At 34.9% G+C, this 22,296-nt stretch overlaps 1 protein-coding gene across 1 annotated transcript; it reads right to left on the reverse strand.

Annotated features, from left to right (window-relative positions):
• Positions 1-6,488: 6,488 nt before the first annotated feature.
• LOC18095489 (chloroplast envelope quinone oxidoreductase homolog) lies at positions 6,489-9,492 on the reverse strand. The gene is made up of 4 exons (XM_006370088.3): positions 9,254-9,492; positions 8,825-8,966; positions 7,950-8,041; positions 6,489-7,436 (listed from the first exon to the last, which is right to left on the reverse strand). The coding sequence occupies exons 1-4, from the start codon at positions 9,317-9,319 to the stop codon at positions 6,747-6,749; spliced, it is 990 nt and encodes a 329-aa protein (XP_006370150.1). The 5' UTR covers positions 9,320-9,492; the 3' UTR covers positions 6,489-6,746.
• Between the last annotated feature and the right edge of the window lie 12,804 nt (positions 9,493-22,296).

The raw sequence follows: 22,296 nt of genomic DNA on the forward strand, positions 1-22,296 counted from the left end.
TCCATACTGAAGAATACGGGCAAGGAAGAAAGACATACAACAGCGGTGTTTGTGTTAAGGGATCAATTAGTAGTGAGTTAGAAGTTGACTACTATGGTAGATTAGAAGAGGTCGTCGAACTGCAATATCATAACGAGCAGAATAGATTGTTTTTATTCAAATGCTATTGGTATGACACGACTGGCAGAGGAATCAGAGTTGATCTGCACTATGGTCTGGTCGAAATCAACTCAAAAGCTAAACTCCGTAACATAAACGATGTCTTTGTTTTCGCAAAGCAATGTCAACAAGTTTATTACACATACACCTCTTCATTTAGAAAGGATCGATCAAGAGTGGATTGGTTGTCCGTTTTAAAAACGAAACCCCGGGGTCGTGTCGAGGTTGTTCAGGATGAGAACGAAGACACAAGTGTGCGAGATGAAGTCTTTCAAGTTAGTGAGTTGGTTGAACCATATCGAGTTGCTCCTTTGATTGAATTGGAAGAAAATTCAAATTTTCATGTTTTCGATGATAGTCTTGTTGATGTTGACGCAGAGGAGTTGAATGTTGTTTTGAGCTCTAGCGGACAAGCAAATGTCGATGAAGAAGATGATATCCATATTGAAGATTGTGATGAAGGTGATGACTATTCAATTGATGACGAAGAAGAAGAAAATTCTGACTAACTATCAAAATGAAGCCCTGTGTAAAACCCTTTTTTTCATGTAATTTACATTATGGATGATATATTTTGTAACACGAAATATTTATTACTTGAAATAATTACTTGAAAGGCCACAATCACGAAATAATTACTTGAAATAATTATATATCATGGATGATATATTTCGTAACACGAAATAATTACTTGAAATGCCACAATCACCGACGTTCATACCGACATAATAAGTCCGTCGGCATTTCACAGAGAGTTCGAACATAATTACTTGAAATGCCACAATCACCGACGTCCATACTGACGGAATAAGTCCGTCGGTATTTCACAGAGAGTTCGAACATAATTACTTGAAATGCCACAATCACCGACGTCCATACCGACGGAATAAGTCCGTCAGCATTTCACAGAGAGTTCGAAAATAATTACTTGAAATGCCACAATCACCGACGTCCATACCGGCAGAATAAGTCCGTCGGCATTTCACAGAGAGTTCCAAAATAATTACTTTAAATGCCACAATCACCGACGTCTATACCGACGGCTATATGTCAGTCGGTAAGTTGTTGGTGGGTCAATATTACCGATAAAATTACCGACAGACTGTGCGAATTCCAAAGGGTTGTGCATTAAATGCATCTCTGACCGCATCATCTTGCCGATGGAATTACCGACGGACCACGAAAAATATGGAGGGTCATTAAAAATTTTGGTGTGAAATTCAAAAATTACCGACGGATTTTTGACACTTAACCGGCGGAATAAATTAAAATAATAATTAATTTTATATCCGTCGATGAATCCGTCGGTAAAACTGCCATATAAGTTCCAGCAACCACCCCTTCAATTCATTTTTTCTTCTCCTCAGTTTTTCATCTTAAATTTCGATTCTTTTCCTCTCCATTCTTCAAAGCTTTCTCCTCCAATCTCTAGCAAGTTTTCTTGTGAATCTTCATTAGTTTAAAATGTATGTGTTTCTTCTATTTCATTTTACTTTAAGGGTTTTTTTTTGCTATTTTGTTTTGTTATGTTTTTTGTTTGGGTGTATTTTTTGTAATGTAGATAAAGTATTGAATTCAACACATTATTAAAGTAAGCATATTTCATTCCTATAGTCTATAGTTTTTTTTTTGAATTTATTGAATATTTTTTATTGTTGTATTGGAAAATTATTATTAGTTAATTTGTTGAATATTTATTGTTAATGTTGAATTTACCTTAGAATTAGTAATTGAATATGTTGGAATAATTATTAATTTTACTCTATTATTGCATGATTTGTGTTTAATTTTTTCCATTTATTTTGATTGTTAGTCTAGAGTTTTTTTTGAATTTATTGTTTTGTTGTATTGGCATAATTATTGAATACCTTTTTGAATTGTAATTGTTAATGTTGAATTTACCTTAGTATTAGTAATTGAATATTTTGGAATAATTGTTAATTTTACTCTATTATTGCATGATTTATGTTTAATTTTTTCCATTAATTTTAATTGTTAGTCTAGAGTTTTTTTTTTTATTAAATATATTTTATTGTTGTATTGGCATAATTATTGAATAATTTGTTGAATTGTAATTCTTCATGTTGAATTTTCCTTAGGATTAGTAATTGAATATGTTGGAATAATTAGTATAGATTGGGTCAATTGGTTGTGGCTATTGTTAATATGTGTAGATTTGTGGATTTGGGTAGTATCCAGTATAGGGGAGGTGCTATCGAATTTTTTTTTAACATTTAAATTTAATTATATAATTATTTGTATATAATTATGTAGATGCGTAGAATGAAAACCAGAGTTGGTCGCTCACGTATGGTCGCAGCTAGTTTGTCTAGCAGCGAGGATGATATTTCCTTAGGTGCCTCTCAAGAAGAGGCACCTACACCACCTGCGTCGTCAACCGATGCTGCCTCTTCCAGTGCTACTTCACAGCGTAGAGGCGGCGTGCCTTCACAGCGGAATCAATTTACCCGTAAGTACGAGGCACAGTGGAAGGACGACCTTTCAATGTAAGTTTGTTAAGGTTTTAGTTTTTTTTTAAAAAAAACAATTACAACATAATTTATGAAGTAATCACTATTGAATTTATTTCATTTATTTTCAGGTTCACAAACATTGAAGCCGCCCGAGTAATATCATCGGCGTTTAAATCGTCGATGGAGATTCCATTGTTTCACTAGAGTCAGATATCCAAGCATCCTGAATGGATGCCTCAAATCAATGCATGGTTTGACAGGTTTGAGGTTGGTGTTAATTTATAATTTTCAGCTTATTTATAATAAATTATTAATATAATTGTAAATAAATTACTATTTTTATTTAAAATTAATTATTTATACACAGAACAAATTCTGCTGGGAGAGTGAGCATAACACTGTTGCGAGGAGGGTGTGGGAAAATCACGCGGCAACTAGGTAATATCGAAAACAATACAAGATTTTTTTTAGACAAAAATTTATGTTTCGAAATGTAATTTTTGGTTGCGTGAAGTAGGTTGGGTGATTTTTGGTATAAAGCACAAAAAAGGGTAAACAAATCGCGAGAGATAAGGGTTTCCAAAGCTAGAATGATGTTGCGGTTTGGTGGGATTTCAAACCGATATACATCCCGGAAGATATATGCCGCACTATCTTGAGCACGTGATGTCTGAGCGGTTCACACAACGCTCACAGTCCGGTGCTGGCAACCAGAATCGTCCAATTTATGGCTTGGTGACAATGCACACTGGCGGCTCCGTTCCGTTTGCTGCACATGCAAAACAGATGATAAGATTAATTTAAATGAAATATATCGTTAAATTAAGTTGTTGTTAATAAATCTTTTTTCATTATAGGCTACGTCTCTTGGACGTGAGCCGAGCCCGATGGAGCTGTTTGTGGAGACGCACATACGGAGTCAAGACCACCAAAAGGGGGCGCAACAGTTCGTTGATAACCATGCTCAATATTTCATGGTATGTTTGTTCAACCATTTTATTTTGTAAGTTATTATGTTTATTGAATTGAATATGATGATTACTTTTTTTATTTTCAGGAGACCTATAATAATCGGTTGAGGGAGAGATACAGGGACGATATTTTGACCCATCCGGAATTCGATCCGGATTTGTGGATGGAGGTTGGATCGTCAGGTGGACCCGATAAAAATCAGGTTTACGGGCTCTCCAACACTACGGCCGACAACTTGCGGTCGACCCGTAGTGTTTCAACCATTGCGAGCTCCCAATCAATATCGAGCTCCCAATCTAAGGAGTTCGTGGTCTTGCAGCAACATGGCTCAACTCACCGAAAAATATGACCATCTATCAGCGGAGTACGCACAACTCAAAGCGTCTCATGCACAACAAAAGGCGGAGTCTGAACAGCTGAAAACGTCTCAAGCACAACAAAAAGCGGAGTCTGAACAACAAAAAGCGGCTTATGAACAGCTTCGCGAAATGGTCATGAACATGGCAACACAGAATGGAACATGTGCGCCTAATCATTTTTTGGTTGTATAACCACTAGCCTCCTCCTTCAGGACCTCCAGCTCCACCTTTATATTAATTTGTAATAAACATTATTTTCATTTAATGTTTTTTTGAAACACATTCAGTTTGTAATGAATATTATTTAACTTTGATTTTTTGTTTTTGATTTTTAATATAAATTTTACTTGCATAATTGGTTTTTATTACCATTAATTTATATAATTTTATATTATGTATTCTAAATAATTTTTTAAAAACAAATTTAGAAAAAACTATTACAAAGGGTTTTACCAACGGAATGAATCCGTCGGCATTTGACAGTACGTTCACCGACGCATTTACAGACGGATATATTCAGTCGGTATCTCATACACTCACCGATAGAATTACCGACGGTCTCAATCCGTCGGCATCTGACAGTAGCTGCCATAATTACCGACGACTTTACAAACAGATATATTCGGTCGGTATTTCAAACACTCATCGACAAATTTCCCGACGATACCTAGCCGTGGATAAATCATGATATCACCAACGTAATAAAATCCGTCGGTATATTTCAAGCGGGAAACTTTTTTTTGGTGCGCAAATTTCGTCTGTAAAACCATCGGTAAATGGTTTTTTTGTTTTTCCGATCGATATAGCGACAAAATGGGGAATCACCGACGAAGGGAAAGCCGACGAAAGTAATCCGTCGGTGAAGACGTCGGTAAATAAATCACCAACGAACTACTAATCACGCACCGACGAAATATTTCCGTCGGTAAAACTGTGAAATCTTGTAGTGATTGATGTAGATTTTGAGTTAAAATTTGGTTTGATTCATTTACTACCAACTTTTCGATGCATTGCAGATGAAGACCCTCACAAGCACTCGAAGGAATTCCATGTGGTTTGTTCAACCATGAAGCCACAAGGAGTGATAGAGGAACAAATTAAATTGAGGGCTTTCCCATTCTCTTTGGCAGACAAGGCGAAGGACTGGCTTTATTACCTTTCTTCAGGATCAATACTAACATGGAATGATTTGAAGAAACAATTCTTAGAAAAATTCTTTCCAGCCTCACAGACTGGGACAATTCATAAAGAAATTAGTGGAATTTGCCAAAACATTGAGAAAACATTATATGAATACTGGGAACGTTTTGATCAGTTGTGCGCAAGTTGCCCACATCACCAAATTTCTGACCAATTATTGTTACAATATTTTTATGAAGGATTGTTGCCTATGGACCGAAGCATGATAGATGCCTCAAGTGGTGGTGCACTTGTAGAAAAGACTCATATGGAAGCAAGAGATTTGATCTAAAAAATGACAGCAAACTCACAACAGTTTGGAATTAGAGCAGACCACACTCCTAGAAAGGTAAATGAGGTGATGCATTCTAATATTAAGACACAACTTTCAGAATTAACTTCTCTTATTAGACAAGTAGCGCTGGGACAAGTTAGGCAATCTAGAGTGTGCGGCATTTGTGCAGTTCCAGAACATGCTACTAATATGTGCCCACAACTTTAACAAGATGCATCCCCTCAGGTGAATGCAATAGGAGGGTTTGGTAGTCAACCGAGGAAGTATGAACCATATTCAAACCATTACAACCCCGGTTGGAAAGACCATCCAAACCTGAAGTATGGTCAGCCCCCAAATCAGCAACCCTTCCGGTCATATGCCAATAGAAAAGTAGAAAAGACTGTATATCATTATCTGATACAGTTTCAAATAATTTCCGGTGATTGAAAAAGCAGAGTTTATACTCTCATATCTTATTTTTAACTTGTTTTTATTTATAAATACTTCAAAAATATTATAGAAATCTTAATAAACTCATTTTAAACCCCAAAACACTTTTTAATCACTCTAAAAGCAAAAAACGAACAAAGTAAAAAATCTTTACAGATGATTTTTTTAACATGTTTAAAAGATAAAAACACTTAAATTTAACTCCTCCTCTTTAAAATAAACTTATTAACACTAAAATTAGTATTTTTATGGCTGACTGAATTTTTTCTATCTCTTATTCTTTTTTTACAATCTTTTCTCTTATCTCTCAACATGCATAGCCTAACACATGATAAAAGTAAAGTTTTAAAACTGAAATGTAAACAACTAAAATTATAGAAAGAAAATACATAAAAATAAAAAACTCAAGGGACCAAAGTGTATTGTGACTAGTTCTCACTCACCCATACCTGCATAGGTTTATACTAATATATCCATTGCGTGATTCAGGCAGGAATATAAATTTCAATTTCCTTGGCCGAGTAAGAAAAATTTTATGTTTTCATTTTAACTCGTTGGAGTGGCACCTACAATTGGCCCATAAGGAAGGGTCTCAGGTAATTAAATAAATAATATCACTTGAAAAAAAAAGGCATTTGACATTGAGGAACAAATTAACATAAACAATATATAGTGATAAAACCCAAACCCAAACCCAAACCCAAACCCTATCATTTATGGATACATTAAGTAAAAAAAAAGGAAATTGTTTTGCAGGATCACACATCGTAAAATGTCTCTTCAGCTGTGTGTACGTACCATCGGATCTACATGGTCAACGCAAGAACTCATAATATTAATACAAATATTTTAACAATTCAAAAACTTTATTTTCATTCATGGCTCCACAATTATCTTCCCAGTGGCATGACCATCGATACCCTTAGCCCAAGCATCTTCAGCCTTGCTTAATGGATGCTTTGAGTCGATCACTGTTTTAAGCTTCCCTTCCTTTACCAGATTAACAAGACATTTCAGGTTCTCACCCTTGGGAGTAATAATCAGCGGCATCAGCTGCTTCTTGGAGAAAGTAAGTTTCTTCACAGCAAAAGTAATCATGGCACTGGGGCCAGGAGAGAGATGTATAACCTTCCCGTTTTCACTCAGATTTGGCTCAAAAGTACTCCAAGGAATTCCTAGTGCGCAGTGGATCACAGCATCATATTTCTTACCAGATGGGCTCTTCAAAGCTGCTCCTTCTGGGGTTTTGTAATCCAGAACCTCATCAGCCCCCAAGTCCTTGACAAATTCAATGTTACGAGCCCCACAAGTGGCAGTTACATAAGTGTTTCCGAGCTTTGCTAGCTGAACTGCATAGTGACCCACGCCACCTGAGGCAGCAGTGATCAGAATATTTTTCTGGATGCCACTTCCATCAAGCTTGACCCCAGCACATTGAGTGAGAGCCTCGTAAGCTGCGAGCCCTGCAATAGGCAAGCCTGCAGCTTCAGCTGCTGAAACTTCAGGTGGCCTTGCAACTGACAAGCTCTTCTTAGCCACTGCGAATTCAGCTAGTCCACCTCCACTCTGATATTAGGATTACATAAAACAATTAATCAAAGAAGCAGAATGAAATAAAATTCAGAGACCAATGGTAAAACTCCTTCATACACATATGATTGCCAGATGCTAAAATGCACTCTTCATATTTGTGCAACCAGGTTAACAGCATGTGCCAAGTCCCATGTCCATACTCTTACGTAACACGTAATGCTATACAAGCTAGATCAAGGAGCAAGGCATTTAAGCAAAATAATTTCCATAATGCACCTCAAGTTGACAATATTACAAACTAGTAAAAATCAAACTTCATAAACATCGAAGGCTTTGACCTATTTGCTTTAGCCAAAAAGAGCAGTTACAATGATATCAATTTCATTAAGGTATAGGCTTATGTGAGAGGAAGGTTGACTTCAATTGTGTACATAGCCATTAAACCGAAAAGGATAAACTAAAGGTAATGCCTCACCAACGTAAATCATTTGAAAAACTACGAAGACAAGGAAAAAAAAAACACCAAAATAATGAATGAGCACTTACAGAGCCGCTAAGCACAGCTACAACTTTGTCACCAGTTTTGAAATCTTCAACTCCTGGTCCAACCGCCACAACCTCTCCTGCTATATCAAGGCCTGTTGCGATGTTGCGATAAACATTTCGTCAGCCAAAAAGCAAGTGCGGTGTGTGTGTGTGAATGCATGCTTGGCAAACACAGAATATTGCTAAAACTATGAAATTAATTTATCAGCATGAGATTCAAAGAATGCTAAGCACATGGATCACGAGCTATCTTTGCGAAGGGTGCTGGGAATATAGTTTAAATCAGTTGCTTCTCCGTCTGTACTCGCTTTCAAAGTTATGGTGTGAGCCACTGAACAGATAGAATGGTGCAAGTCCTAGAGCAGTGACTGCAACTACCCTGTAATCTTAACAAGGAACCCCTCTACTTAAGCTTTTAGATTGCCCGAACCAGACCAACTAAATCACCCACAGGTCATCAGAACTGGAAGATTGTGTAACTATGGAAAGGAAACCATCTGCCAAACAATACCCAAGTAGAGCAAAAATTCCCAAAACTTTGATATCACAGGCAAATATTTGAAACTGTTGAGCATGGATTATTGTATTCACATTGTCAGATAACATAAAAGATTATTGTATTTCCAAGTTCTCTCATTCTGAATGGCAAACAAAGGAACAATAAATCCCATTTTAAAAATCAGTTAGATGCAACAGTCACACACTTAAAATCCAAAAAAAAATTATGCTTAAGCACCCAAAAGAAGATAATCATGCAATCAACTAACATTATCAAGAATAACTTGCTTGGGGTTAGAAACTGGAAAGTGTAAAATAATTAGCAGAATAGATCCTATACACACAAAATATATCCACGCCAAGAAGTGATGAATTACCGGGGATGTAAGGGAAACTTCTAGGCAGAAAAGGGCGCACCACGCCCTTCTGTATTCTAAAATCATATGGGTTTAGACTAGTTGCTTCTAACTTGAGCAAAACCTCGTCTTTCTTGGCACTAGGCACTGGAACCTCAACATGCTGCAAGAAGCAAGAGAAACTAGTTATGTAATAGTAACCCGTAGTTCATACATCAATGCCCTTTCATCCGGCAACAAAGAATCTGACCAAACCTCGCAGGTAATAAACTGTAATTCAGTGTTGTTATTATTATTATTACAGCATTTAATCCAGAAACAAAAATCTAACCTTCATTTCCATAACCTAAAAATAAGTAATACAGAACCAGCTAAGTACTGGCGGCCATCACAGAAAAGTGACATATAATTACACTAACAAATATGCAACCTTCTGTTCTAGAATAGTACCTTTAAACCTGCGGCGCCTCCACCATAGCTATCATACTGCAAGGCATGCATTAGCTTCCCTGCCATGTCCACTAGAAGCAATGCGAGAGACAGAGAGAAACTAAAAAGGAGGGAAGGAAGAAAGTAGGCAGGCAGAAAAAAGGAAATACTTGGTGTAGGAGAGTAGGCGTGGCTTTGCGGTGTTCATGCATTAGCTTCCGCCTTTTTATTATTATTATTATTATTGGAAGCAACTAGATACATGTCAGGATATGTGACCAGTTCTTTGCTGAATACAATGCATAGATTAGTTTACGTGTGCTTCGCGCTACGCCCAGAGGATGATTTTACTATTATTAACATGTTTTTCCTGTAGATGCACGTCTAAACCAAATCTATCTAACCTTTATTTTTTCTTATATAAATGAGAGGAAGTAAGCCAAGGTTCTTTTGATGGTTAATTAATAATGTTTGTTCATTCTCTCAAAAAATAAATTTTTGAGAGTTAAAATTTTAAGGTAAAATTTATTAAATTACTTTGAATGTATGTAGAGAGTGCTCTTTTAAGATCTTTTAAGATGATTCCGATGAATGCACCAAATCTACGCGGAGAGTATATTTTTAAGATGGTACCAAGAGAAATTTAAATATAAAAAAGATTTAATTTCTATTAATATAAAAGTTGTTTTAAAAAGATTTTTATAGTTCAATAAATAAACTCAAAAGAATTTATTAATAGTCACTCTTATTAAACGGTATTCTGATATCAAAAATAATTTTTAAAAAATAAAAAAAATTATTTTAATACATTTTCGAATGAAAAAAACTTTTAAAAATAATTATTATTATACTTCTAAATACCTCTTAGAAAATAATTATCATTTTATTGCAAAAGAAGAGTTTCAAGATCCTTGCTCCAAAATGAATACATCCACAATACAGTTGCCCTATAATTGAAACACTGGACAAGGCATGTTGTTGATTACCTACCATCATCAATCAAATTGGATTTAAATTGAAAAAAAAATATAAAACAGTAGTCATGTGCATTATGCTTAGCATATATAGTTACCACCGATACAATTCGTGGTATATTGACACATATAATTACTGAAAAGGCTCTACCCAAAAAGTGAAACAAAATGCTTGCGTTAAAGCTTATAACAAGCGAATAATGACCTCAATATTGCAGTAAATTGGATCTATTCTTCAAAAGCTGGAATTGGACCACCTATGCAATTTGGATTGTTCACCATCACTTCAATTTGAAAAAAAGAAGTCGTTAGCCATCAAATTTGATTCATAGATGCCTTCCTCGAACGCAGCTTCATAGTTGAAAAACTTGAAAAATTAAGGTTGGATTCAAAACGATCACATTTCGCATGCATAGTTTGACCGCATTCCTAGTCCATCGTCCACTTCTGTCTTCACTTCACATACAACAAAAGATGTAATGGTTGGATTCAAAATGATCGCATTCAAACTGAAGAAGTTCGACGTCTATGCAACTAAATGTTGTTGTACCTCAGCGTTACCGCTCATCATCCACTTCTGTCTTCACTTCACATACAACATCCCCCTCCCCGTTGCTCTCTGTTCTTTATTCATATTCCTTTGCTTCCATTCCTAGTCCATCGTCCATTGATCCATGTGGTAATTTCTATAGAATATCACTAGATATCAACAAAAGCTTTCGCTCTTGTAGACAAGAAAAGGAGGGGAAAAGTAATAACAGTAGTACCAACGATAATTTGTCTATCTAATAGTGATGAAAACAATGAAGCACTAAAAAATGATATAGACTGAAATAATTGGTGGGCTTGAGGAATTGAGTGCCAACCTGCCTAGTTCTTGAGAGCTATTCAAAATCTTAATCTATTTGCTAATTAAGTTTTTGAGAATTGGATGCTCTGCTTTTTAGGAAAATTCATGTTAAAATTCAAAATTAACATCGGAGGATAATAGAGATACTATGTATACTAATGTCCTCAAAGAACTCACAATGTAAGCAAATAGGATGCGTATGCCGTGGACGTTTCTCTGTGTTCTCTTCCAATCAAATTTCTATTTGATACAAAATCTCTTTAATGCACCAGTTGCACCTCTATCAAGTAAAAATACATCAAAAATAGAAAAACAAAATATATTTATTTACACCCAAAATAAACACCCTTCAATTAATTATTAGATAGGGTAGAATTGCAAGATTTTCAGTCGCAAGAACTTAATTGGAGACTTGAAGAAACTAAAGGACCAAACCATGTAAAGACTAGGCAAACTGTATTACAATTGGTGGGTACTTCAAGGTATCTTGCGGCATAGTTTACTTCGTTTTTTTTTGTTTGTTTTATTGTCTCTTTTTTAATTTAGAAAAAAGTTATAATTATAAAAATAATATTTCTAAAAAGCCCTACCTAATCTCGCAAGAGGTTTTTTTTTTAAAAAAAAAAATTTATATATTAAAGGGGCTAATTAGAAAGTAACCAAAAGCAAGAGGCAAGAAAAATAAAAAGAAGAAAATAAAATAAAACTAAAATAAAAAGCAGACAATGAAAAATAAAAAATCAATAGATACAGATAAAAAAAAAAATTAGAATTGGAGGAGATGAGGTGTCATGGTTGAAATCTTGATCTGATATTATTAAATCAATCTATAATATCTTTACACTCCATAATTAAATTAATTTCAACAATTATGAAAAATTAATCTTTAAACTTGAGCCAATTTAATAGATAAAATAAAATTAAGAGGAAATTGTCTTCGAGCAAGCACTCATATTGCAAGGTTACTTGGTCTTTAAATTCGTTTATGATTTTTTACTCATTTAAATTGCTTTTGATCCCATTTATGAAGCGTTATATATTTACTTAGACCGTCTTTGATCCCACCTATGTATCTCAACTCATCTACATCGCTTTTGGTCTCATTTATGAACCTATACTCATCTAGTTTTGTCTTTGATTTTATCTATAGATTTTTACTTATCTAAACCATCTTTGATTAATCTCCAAACCCTAAAGGAAGGTTGACAATTATAATCAAGACTGCTGGCCACCTAGCTAGAAGGTCAAATAACCAGCTTTTGTTTTCACAACTATATTGGTCCGACAAGTTTTGTGCTCTTCAAAAATAATTTGTTTAGTGCTATCTATTAATAATATATATATATATATATATATATATATATATATATAAAGAGAGTTTTGGCCTTTTGGTGTTTTTTTTTTACAAGTCTTGTATAATTTTTGGTCGAATCAATTATGCTTGAAAATTAGCCAAGATATTTAGCTTAATGTTATATTAACTAGTTCAAAAGAAAACTAATACATAAGCCAACGTAATTAGTCGAGAGGGAAAAAAAATTGGGAAGGAAGCACAGTCCGGTCATTTTCTTGTTGTAGAAGTTCGGTCACTTATTTTTAGCATTTTATGAAAGTTGCATATAATTTAATATGGCATCCAAATAATGGATGTTTGAAAGACTGACAGCGACATAAAGACAAACACCTTTATGCTTTTCTTTTAGGGAACCATAGGTTTTCTGTGATTCACCACGGGCAAAGATTGATTTTTTTTAACTTACAAAAACAATGTTAAAATACGTGTTTAAAAAAAAAAAAAAAATCTGTGTAATAGTTGATTTGGTTAAAATACATGGTATTACGGGTGAGTATTTTCGGTTCAGTTCAGTTTTTATCTAAAAAACTAACTAAAATCAAAATTTGAAAAACTAAAAAATTCAAACCGGAACCGAATCAGAACCGGTTCAAACCGACTAGTTTCAGTTCGGTTTGGTTTTTTAACAAAAAAAACCGGAAAACCTGTATTATTGCTTTTTAGGCTTTTCGGGGCTTTCTAATGGGTTTTGATGGGCTTTCTAACGGGGACTTGTAATTAATGTAAATATTATCTAATTTTGTTACAAAATTCTATAATATATTTAATATTATTTGTCACTAAATATTTATTTATATTAAATTATTAGTGCTAATATTGTGTTTCTAATATTTATGTTTTGGACTCCTCCTGCATTAAAGTTTAAATAACACACACACCAAATTAAAATTTAAATTACAAAGCATTGACTTCAAAAGGGCTTAAAAAGAAAAAAACAAATAACATTGCCATAAAAAATAAAACACTTCATGCAAAAAATATAAATCTTCATTGTGCACATCATCCCAATCAAAAAGCACTTCAAGATTGTCATAACCCAATTCTAGGTTATTCCCCACAATTCATTTTTTTTCAAAATAAAAATAAAAATAAAATAAAATAAAGGCTGATAATATGGAGAAAGCAGATCAAGGAGGACTACAAAAATAGGGAAAAATCAAGCTGCAATTTTAGAGGAAATTCAAGCCCTAATTGTACCCCATTGCGCCCAAGAATGGAGAAAAAATACAAATTCAAGGTCAAATTAAATAATTATTCGACGAATTTGTATAAAAATTAAGTCCAATGACATAATTAAATTTTTAATAGGTTAATTTGATTTAATCATGAGCCAAATTAAATTTTAATTATGTTTAAAAATTAATTTTGGTCCAATTGAAGGATTTAATTAAGTGCAAGGACTTAATTATACTTTAAATGGGTCAAATTAATTTTATTTTGGGCTTAATTGGTGAAAATTTAAGTTTGGGAGCCTAATTTAGGCTTAATTGAGAAGATTGAAATTTTAAGAGACCAAATGTAATTTTTACCAAGTTAATTGATTGAAATTAGGGGTCAAATTGCAAGCAAATTGAAGTTTTTGGGTCAATTAGAGGTTAAATTGACAAAATTCACAGCCAATGACTATTTTGCAACAGGAGGCCAACTATGGGGGTTCAATTGGCAAAATCAGGGGCAAAATCGTAAGAAAATTGAAGTTTTAGGGTCAATTATAAGTGCAATTAAATCAAATTTAAAGAATGAGGACTGAAATGAACTTTGGCGAAAATCAGAACTTTGGTATTGTTCATCTTCTTCTTTATTTTTCCGGAAAAACCGGTCCAGTCACCTCCTTTACAGGTGCATTTAATGCACCTAACATCCACTGAATTTAACCAAACTTGCACGAAAATGATCCTCTGCAGTTCCTCTACAGTTCCATATCAATAGTTCAGTCTGAATGACAATTAATCGGGGCCTACGTTGGCCTAAATATGCCAACTCAGGCAGCTTTTTCTGCAGATTTGACAGTGCACCATGCCTATTTTGAGCCAACGGTTGGGATCCTTCCCAACTGAATCAAGGGCTGAAAGTTTTTCCCCTGTGTAGAAAAAATTACCCTCTTCGACCGTCTATAAATAGAGGCGGGTTTGATGGCCTGGAGGAGGAGAAAATTGAGTCCAAAGTTGACAAAAAAACCAGCCACACCCTTCTGTTTTTCTCCTTTTCTTTTCTGCAACAAGTACTCTTTCTCCTTTCTCCTTCTCAGCCGTGCCTTCATCCACTAACGCTGCCACCACCGGCTTGACAACCATCCTCTCCACCACACTTCTCCCTCTCGACTGATTTCTTCTCCCTTTTCCTCCACTGCGGCAGCAGCTCATCAGCATCACCATTTTCGTTTTCTTCCTTCTCCAACACCGGCAGCAGCAACATCAGCACCGACCTCCACCTCCACAACCAGCTTTACCACCATCATTTCCATCAACCCAGCTCCTCACCAGTGGTAGAGCAGCCACCATGACCTTCTCTCTCTTCTCCTTCTAGCCTTTCTCTCTCCTCTGCAACTTTTTCTTCTTCCTCCCACAGCCGACTCCGGCCACCATCACCTCAGCAGACGCCCCCTGAGCCACTGACCGAACCACCTTATCACGATCAAGACCCCAACGCCAGGCAACTTCCTCCTCCCTGCTTTGCCTCTTTCTTCCTCGTCGTGGCTGCTGCATGCAAAATTCATTTCTGCATGCAGCAAGCTAATTAATTAGCCCCTGGTCTGGGCCGGGCCAGTTATGGCCCAGCCCAAGTGGCTGGGTCTAGCCCGACCCCCATCTAAAAAAATCCAAAAAAATTTTCAAAAATCATTTTAAAAAAATTTGTGATTTTTTTCGCATATTTTTCTACCAATTATGCATAATATCGGGTTGTATATTTACATCATAAAATACAAATCCGGTATTAAAATACCCGATTTTCTCCGAAATATTTCAAAAAAAAATTCAAAGCATTTTCAAAAAGAAAAAAAATATTCTGTTGCATACGGCCAAATCCTAAAATTGATTCAAGCATATTTTTCATAAAAAACAAAAATTGCTTTTTTAAAAATCCAAAAATAGATATTGTAACCAGTTTATGATTATCCATTAGGATTTGGCCAACATGTCAAAAATCTTTTTCCAATCTTTTTTTAGGATCCAGATGTAGACTTTAATATTTGTGAGGTGTAAAATTACATGATAAAGTACACCCTCAAGTATTAAAGATACAAGGTGTAAAAATGCGATGCTAAAATTCAGACTTTAGAACGGTTAGGATTTAACCCGATAAGGTAGAGATTTTCTCATAAAGAGAGATATGTCTTGAGCCTTAGAAAAGACCAATGAATAGAAACCCAACTTAGAAAAAACAATCAAACAATAATGCAGTTTGCCTTAGGTAGGGTGCACTGGGGGTTATGTGTCTTCCCCTTACACAACCATTCCCTTACTCAGACTCTCGCAGACCATAGGTTCCTAGTGACCATAATACTAGGTGGCGACTTCTGAACCTTAATCATAATTTTATGATTAAATCCATAAACTCTTCCCAACACACAACAACCCTCATCAGGAGGCACGCCGGGAGCCTCTGCTGTCGCCAGACGACATCGCGCCGCCCCACGACAAAGATGACAAGAACATTGCACTTTGATTCCGTAATACCATTGACTTCAAAACCTACAAATCAAGATCTAAAATTATAACATGATAAAATAAATTAGAATATGTAAAAATAAAAAGTAGTATTTTACCATCAAAGTAACTTTTGAACTAATTATCATCTGTTACTAAATGTAACTTTCCACCAAATTCTACAAAATAAAAAATTAGACATGTTAGATAATTGCAAACAATTTAATTAATAACTTACAAAATAAAAGGTGCAAGTTTCTAAAAAAAAATTACCCGACTCAAGGTTTTCGTAGGTTTCAAGATCATTTATCAAGCTTCTAATATCAGTTGGAATTGATCCATGATGCAACCAATTTTGACAACAAAGGAGTGCTTGAACAGTTGCTAGAGATAGAGAACTTTGAAATTGATCAAGTACACGACCACCTGTGCTAAATGTTGATTCAAAAGCCACTGTGGATATAGGAATAACCAGAACATGTTGTGCAACCTTTGAAAGTGTCTTATATTTCGAAGCATTACTTTTCCACCAACCCAAAATATCTAACTTATCATCATTAGGATCCTCACAACCATCAATCAAATACCTCTCAACCTCATTTTTATTTTCCACACTATCCACCTCTTGCAAATGTCTTTTGAATCGAGCCAAAGTGTTAACATCTACCTCCACATCATCGATAGCATTAACATCCTGTTTATTATCCACCACTTCATCAATTTTCAAATAAAACTCATACAAACTCACCAAAGTATCTTTCACCTTATTTGTTAGCAATTGTGCTTTGTTATAATCATACAAATCACCAAAATAAAATTTCACATATTTCAACTTCAAACATGGATCTAAGACATTAGCTACATATAACAAAAAATTTTGATTTACTTCACAACCCCAATATTTCTCAAACTTTAACATCATATTCATCGCTATTCCACTTAAAATACTATCTTTATTTTTACACAATTGCAACAAGTTTGTATGCATGTAAATCAATTAATTGAAGAAAGAATTTGATATGACATGCAATGAGCCAGAAAATCTCAATGTAACCATATAAAAGATCTTTAAGAACTTAACCAAAGTTCTTGCATTTTCTCAATCCTCCAAACCAGGTGGCCCTATGTTTTTTTTATTCCCCTTTGAATCAACCTTCAAAAAGTAACTCATATACCTAGGTTCTTTTTCACCTAACCTTACAAACACCTTTTCAAACTTTTTAGCAGCTTCTAGCATAAGATAAGTTGAATTCCATCGAGTTACAACATCTAAACACAATGATTTCTTACACTCTATGTGCAACTTTTCAGCACACTTCTTAAATGCAAGATGCCTCGACGGTGAAGATCTCATAAACCTAATTGCATTTCAAATCTTAACAACTAAAACATTAATATCTTTCAAGCCATTACATACAATGAGGTTTACAATGTGTGCACAACATCTAACATGCAAGTGCTCATTTGACAATTTATTAGTTGGCCAATCTTTTATCACATTCTTTAAATATGAAATGATCATATTATTAGAGCTTGCATTGTCTAATGTAATAGTCAACAGTTTATCAATCCCCCACTCCAACAAACAATTCTCAATAACTTGGCAAATTGTCTCACCCATATGATTGGAAACTTGACAAAAATTAAGAACTCTTTTATGCAAATTCCAATCATTATCAATCCAATGAACTGTTAAACACATATAGTTAATATTTTGTATTGATGTCCATGTATCTGTTGTTAAGCACAATCGTTGACCTCTAAGAGCTGTCTTCAATCTATTCCTTCTTTTCAACATAAAGTTTCAAACAATCTCTCATAATTGTGAAACAAGAAGGAATGTCAAATCTAGGTTGCATAGTCCTAGCAAACAATTTATATCCCCGACCCTCCATAAAATTAAAAGGCAACTCATCAATTATAACCATCTCTGCTAGTGCTTGTCTACATTCATCATAATTATAACCTATTGCCTTAAGACTTCCCACATTTTGTTCTCCCAATTCACCCTTCTCTATCTTAGGTTCTAATACCAAAACCTTTTGTTTCTTATCAACCACAAAAGGAAACTTCTTGCACACTTTTAAATGACTCCACATATTACTTGTGTCATTAACAATAGTATGACATGCATAATGTTTTCCACAATAATTACATTCAACTCTAGGGGCTTTAGGATCAACATCAAGTTTTGTAAAGTGATCCCAAATTTGTGACTTTTTTTTTATCATCAGCATTTCTTTTCCTAGATGTAAGGACTTGAGGTTGTTTACCTTTTGTATCCGTGGAGGATCCTACATGGGTTGATTCTGCATTAGTTTTTGAAGTTTGAGAAGTGGTTGATGTTGGTGTAGTGCCCGTGGATGAATCATTTTGAATTTGAGGAGTTTCCATCTATTATTACATAATCAAAACATGTTAAAAACCCACAATTTATAATAGACTTAAATGTACTAAAATTCAAAGAAAGTATCAAACTAATAGAAACTTAAATGTCAGGCAAAAACAAAAAACAAAATGGAAAGTAATATCAGCCAAAACATCTGTCAAGCCTAAGTTCACTTCCAATCTTAAGTTCACTGCCATTTGCCAAGCCTAAGTCTCAAATACACATTTCACACCATTAAATTGTCCTTGAAATTCTGATTAACAATCTATTTCGAGATGCAATAGGAACAGATTTACATCCTATATTATAAAAGGAACAGATTCTTAGTCATAGACAACAGTTTCAAAGACAATCCTAACAATGTCTGTGCATAATGAAACATGCTGCCAAACATAACCAATTTCACAACATCTATATCTTTTCCTTCCAACCAACATCAAAACGAAAGAGGAAATCACAAAATGCTCTTCCAGAACTTGAACTGTAAATAACAACATGAAGATAATAGCATCTACCTTAAAAAATAACAAAGATGGCAACCAGAAAAATCCAATAGCAGTTTCAATGCTCTGAAGATACACAGGATGAGAAATCAATAAACAATCGGGAAACAGCAACAAAAGAAAAAGTTTATGCAACTCCCAGATACTAATACACCCTAATTTTGAAGAAAAATAATAATAAATACACATAAAACAAAGTAATACATTGCAGCAACAAACAACCCAAAAGGATTGACAAAGAATAGGGGAACAAAATACAAAAACAAACTAAAAGAACCAAGAAACTAAATAAAAAGGTAAAAAAATAGTCTCATATGATAATCTCCTAGCGAGATTTGCATCAAGAAAGGCAACTTGAGGCAGCAACAGAACAAACTTTATGGTCTCAAACCAGCCCGCAGGTTGATCATGTTTTCCCTTCAAACTAAGAGTTTTTTTTTTTTCGTCACACAGCCAGAAAAAATGACAAGGTAGCACAATTTGAAAAAATAATTGCAATCAGGAAGCATCAAATTTTCAAACCCTGCGATCGGGAATTATCAGGTCAACCCTGCAATCAGGAAGCACCAAGTTCTCAAACCTTGTAATCGAGAAAAATCCAGTTAATTACAGTCATCAGGAAGGATAAATGTCAACCCTACAATCAGGAAGGACTCATGTCAGTCCTGCAAAATCACAAAAGTAAAAACAAAAAATCATCAAGTGAAAAAATTAATCATCCTTATTATCAAGAAGAAAAATGAGAAGAACCTTACCATTAGAAAATTCTCAAAACAAAAGAAGAAAGTTCAAACCCTACCATTAGGAAGAACACACAAACTTTGATTCTGGTTAAAGGGGATCGCTAGATGGGATTAGCCCAACCACACACAAGAGTTTGGTTCTGGTTAAAGGGGATTGTCAGATGAGATCACAAATTAGCCCAACCACACACAAGATTTTGATTCTGGTTAAAGAGGATTGTCAGATGGGATCGCAAGTTAACCCAACCACATACAGGATTTTTGTTCTGGTTAAAGGGGACTGCCATATGGGATCTCAGATTAGCCTAACCACGCAAAGACTTTGGTTATGGTTAAAAAGGATCGCCGAAAAGGATCTCAGGTTAGCCCAACCATACATAAGATATTGGTTCTGGTTAGAGGGGATCGCCAGAAGGGATCTCAGGTTAGCCCAACCACACACAGACTTTGGTTCTGGTTAAAGGGGATTGCCATATGGGATCTCAGGTTAGCTCAAGCACGCATAGGAGTTTGGTTCTGGTTAAAGGGGATTGACAGATGAGATCTCAGGTTAGCCCAACCACACATAGGAGTTTGGTTCTGGTTAAAGGGGATCATCAGATGGGATCTCAGGTTAGCCCAACCACGCATAGGAGTTTGGTTCTGGTTAAAGGGGATCGACATATGAGATCTCAGGTTAGCCCAACCACGCAAACTTTGGTTCTAGTTAAAGAGGATCGCCAGATGGGATTTCAGGTTAGCCCAACCACACACAGAATTTTGGTTCTGGTTAAAAGGGATCACCAGAAAGGATCTCAGGTTAGCCCAACCACATAGGACTTTGGTTCTAGTTAAAGGGAATCACTAGATGGGATCTCAGGTTAACCGAACTGCAACACAAATTTTAGCTTTGGTTAAAGAAAGTCGCCAGACGGGATTTCAGGTTGACCGAGCTACACACAAAGACATTGGTTCTGGTTAAAAGAGATTGCCAGATGGGACCTTAGGTTGACCGAGCCCCCAACATTAACTTAGCATTAGAAGAAAAATGAGAGGAACCCTACCATTAGGAAATTCTATTAAAAAAAAAAGATAAAATTTAGAGGGGTGCCAAGATCGAGTTCTTAAGATAATCGAGTTATACATAGTTTTGATCGTTAGTTCCTGATTGAAAGGATCATTGTAAAGACAGAATTTCAGATCAACCAAGTTTTGAGAAGATCAAGATTGGAAGTTCAGTTTTGTTTATCTTTACAAAACTTACTATGCAAAGTCTTTACTTTGTAAGTATTGTAAGGAGGCGGCATCTGTTGTTACCTATTTTTGGGTTACCACAAAAAAAAAAGAGAAAATACAAAAAAATATATATTAAAAAATATTCGAAAAAAATAATAATAAAAATAATATGAACGAGAAAAGGATGTTGATTCGCCTATAAAATGGCTAGAATTGGTTGTGGAGGTTTAAAAATACAAGAATTGAAATTTGACAATATATGTTTTACTGATTAAAGCCTTGTTGATAGGAAAAATTCAATTTGAGGAACAAAAGCCCAAAATCAGATGATTATGAACTCAATTAAATTTTATTGAAGGTTTAATTGAATTTATGGATGGTTTGATTGCAAGAAAAAATATTTTTAAGTCAATTTAGGCTTTATTGGGAAGAAATTAAAGTTCATGGGTCAATTACAATTTATTCATGGACTTGATTACAAAATTTCAGAACTTGAGTGACCAAACTGAAAATGGTCATTTCACATCTCAAAACTGCACCGTCACTGCTCATCACCTTATTTATTACACTAGGAAAGCCATTTCAGCAGGAAGAAGAAGAAACAATTAGCCTCAGCTGTCACGATGCAATACGTTACTGAAATGTATGGCATTTATTTGGCTATAAAGCCAGAGAAAAACGGACGCCCCTGCCATCGCCGACCGTTACCATTACTTCAGCAATAACGATACTGAGTGTCTTTATTATCAGAGAAAATGCATGCATTCTCTGGCTATAAAAGCCAGAGAAGGGATCGAACACAGGAGAGGGGGAAGTTTTGAAAAGGAAGACAGACGCAAGAAGGGAAGAGGAAGGAAAAAAAAAAGAGAAAAGAAAAAAAACAGACAGGGGAACACAAGAAAACAAGGATAAGAAAGAATCTAAGAGAGAAAGAGAGAGAGGAGAGGGAATGACACGACCAAAAGATTGATGTCTTCTCCCAAGTGCAGGAGTGTCGAAGTAATAAATAACCCGGCAAGACCGGGGTCGAACCACAGGGAGGTTAATTGTATAAATTATAGATAACAATAATACAACAACAACAATAACAACAATAATAATAATAGTGAAGAAGAAGAGGAAGAAGTTGATGAGGACTTTGAGATGGAAGATTAAGGTAAGGATTAAACAATGATAACAACAAATGTCAAGGTTAGAGGATCCACTAATGGTATTTCAAACAAGTATAGTATAAACTCTTTTTATTCAATTGGAAACCACACACAAAGGAGGTTCCAATCAGATTATAAATTGTTAACATGATTACATTAGTTATCTTATTCGAATAATGCTAATACTTGTAAATGTTGTCAGGCATTCATGATTATAACTTATGTTAACAACAAATCA

The sequence above is a fragment of the Populus trichocarpa genome, chromosome 1, assembly GCF_000002775.5.
Source record: "Populus trichocarpa isolate Nisqually-1 chromosome 1, P.trichocarpa_v4.1, whole genome shotgun sequence".
Classification (NCBI taxonomy): Eukaryota; Viridiplantae; Streptophyta; class Magnoliopsida; order Malpighiales; family Salicaceae; genus Populus; species Populus trichocarpa.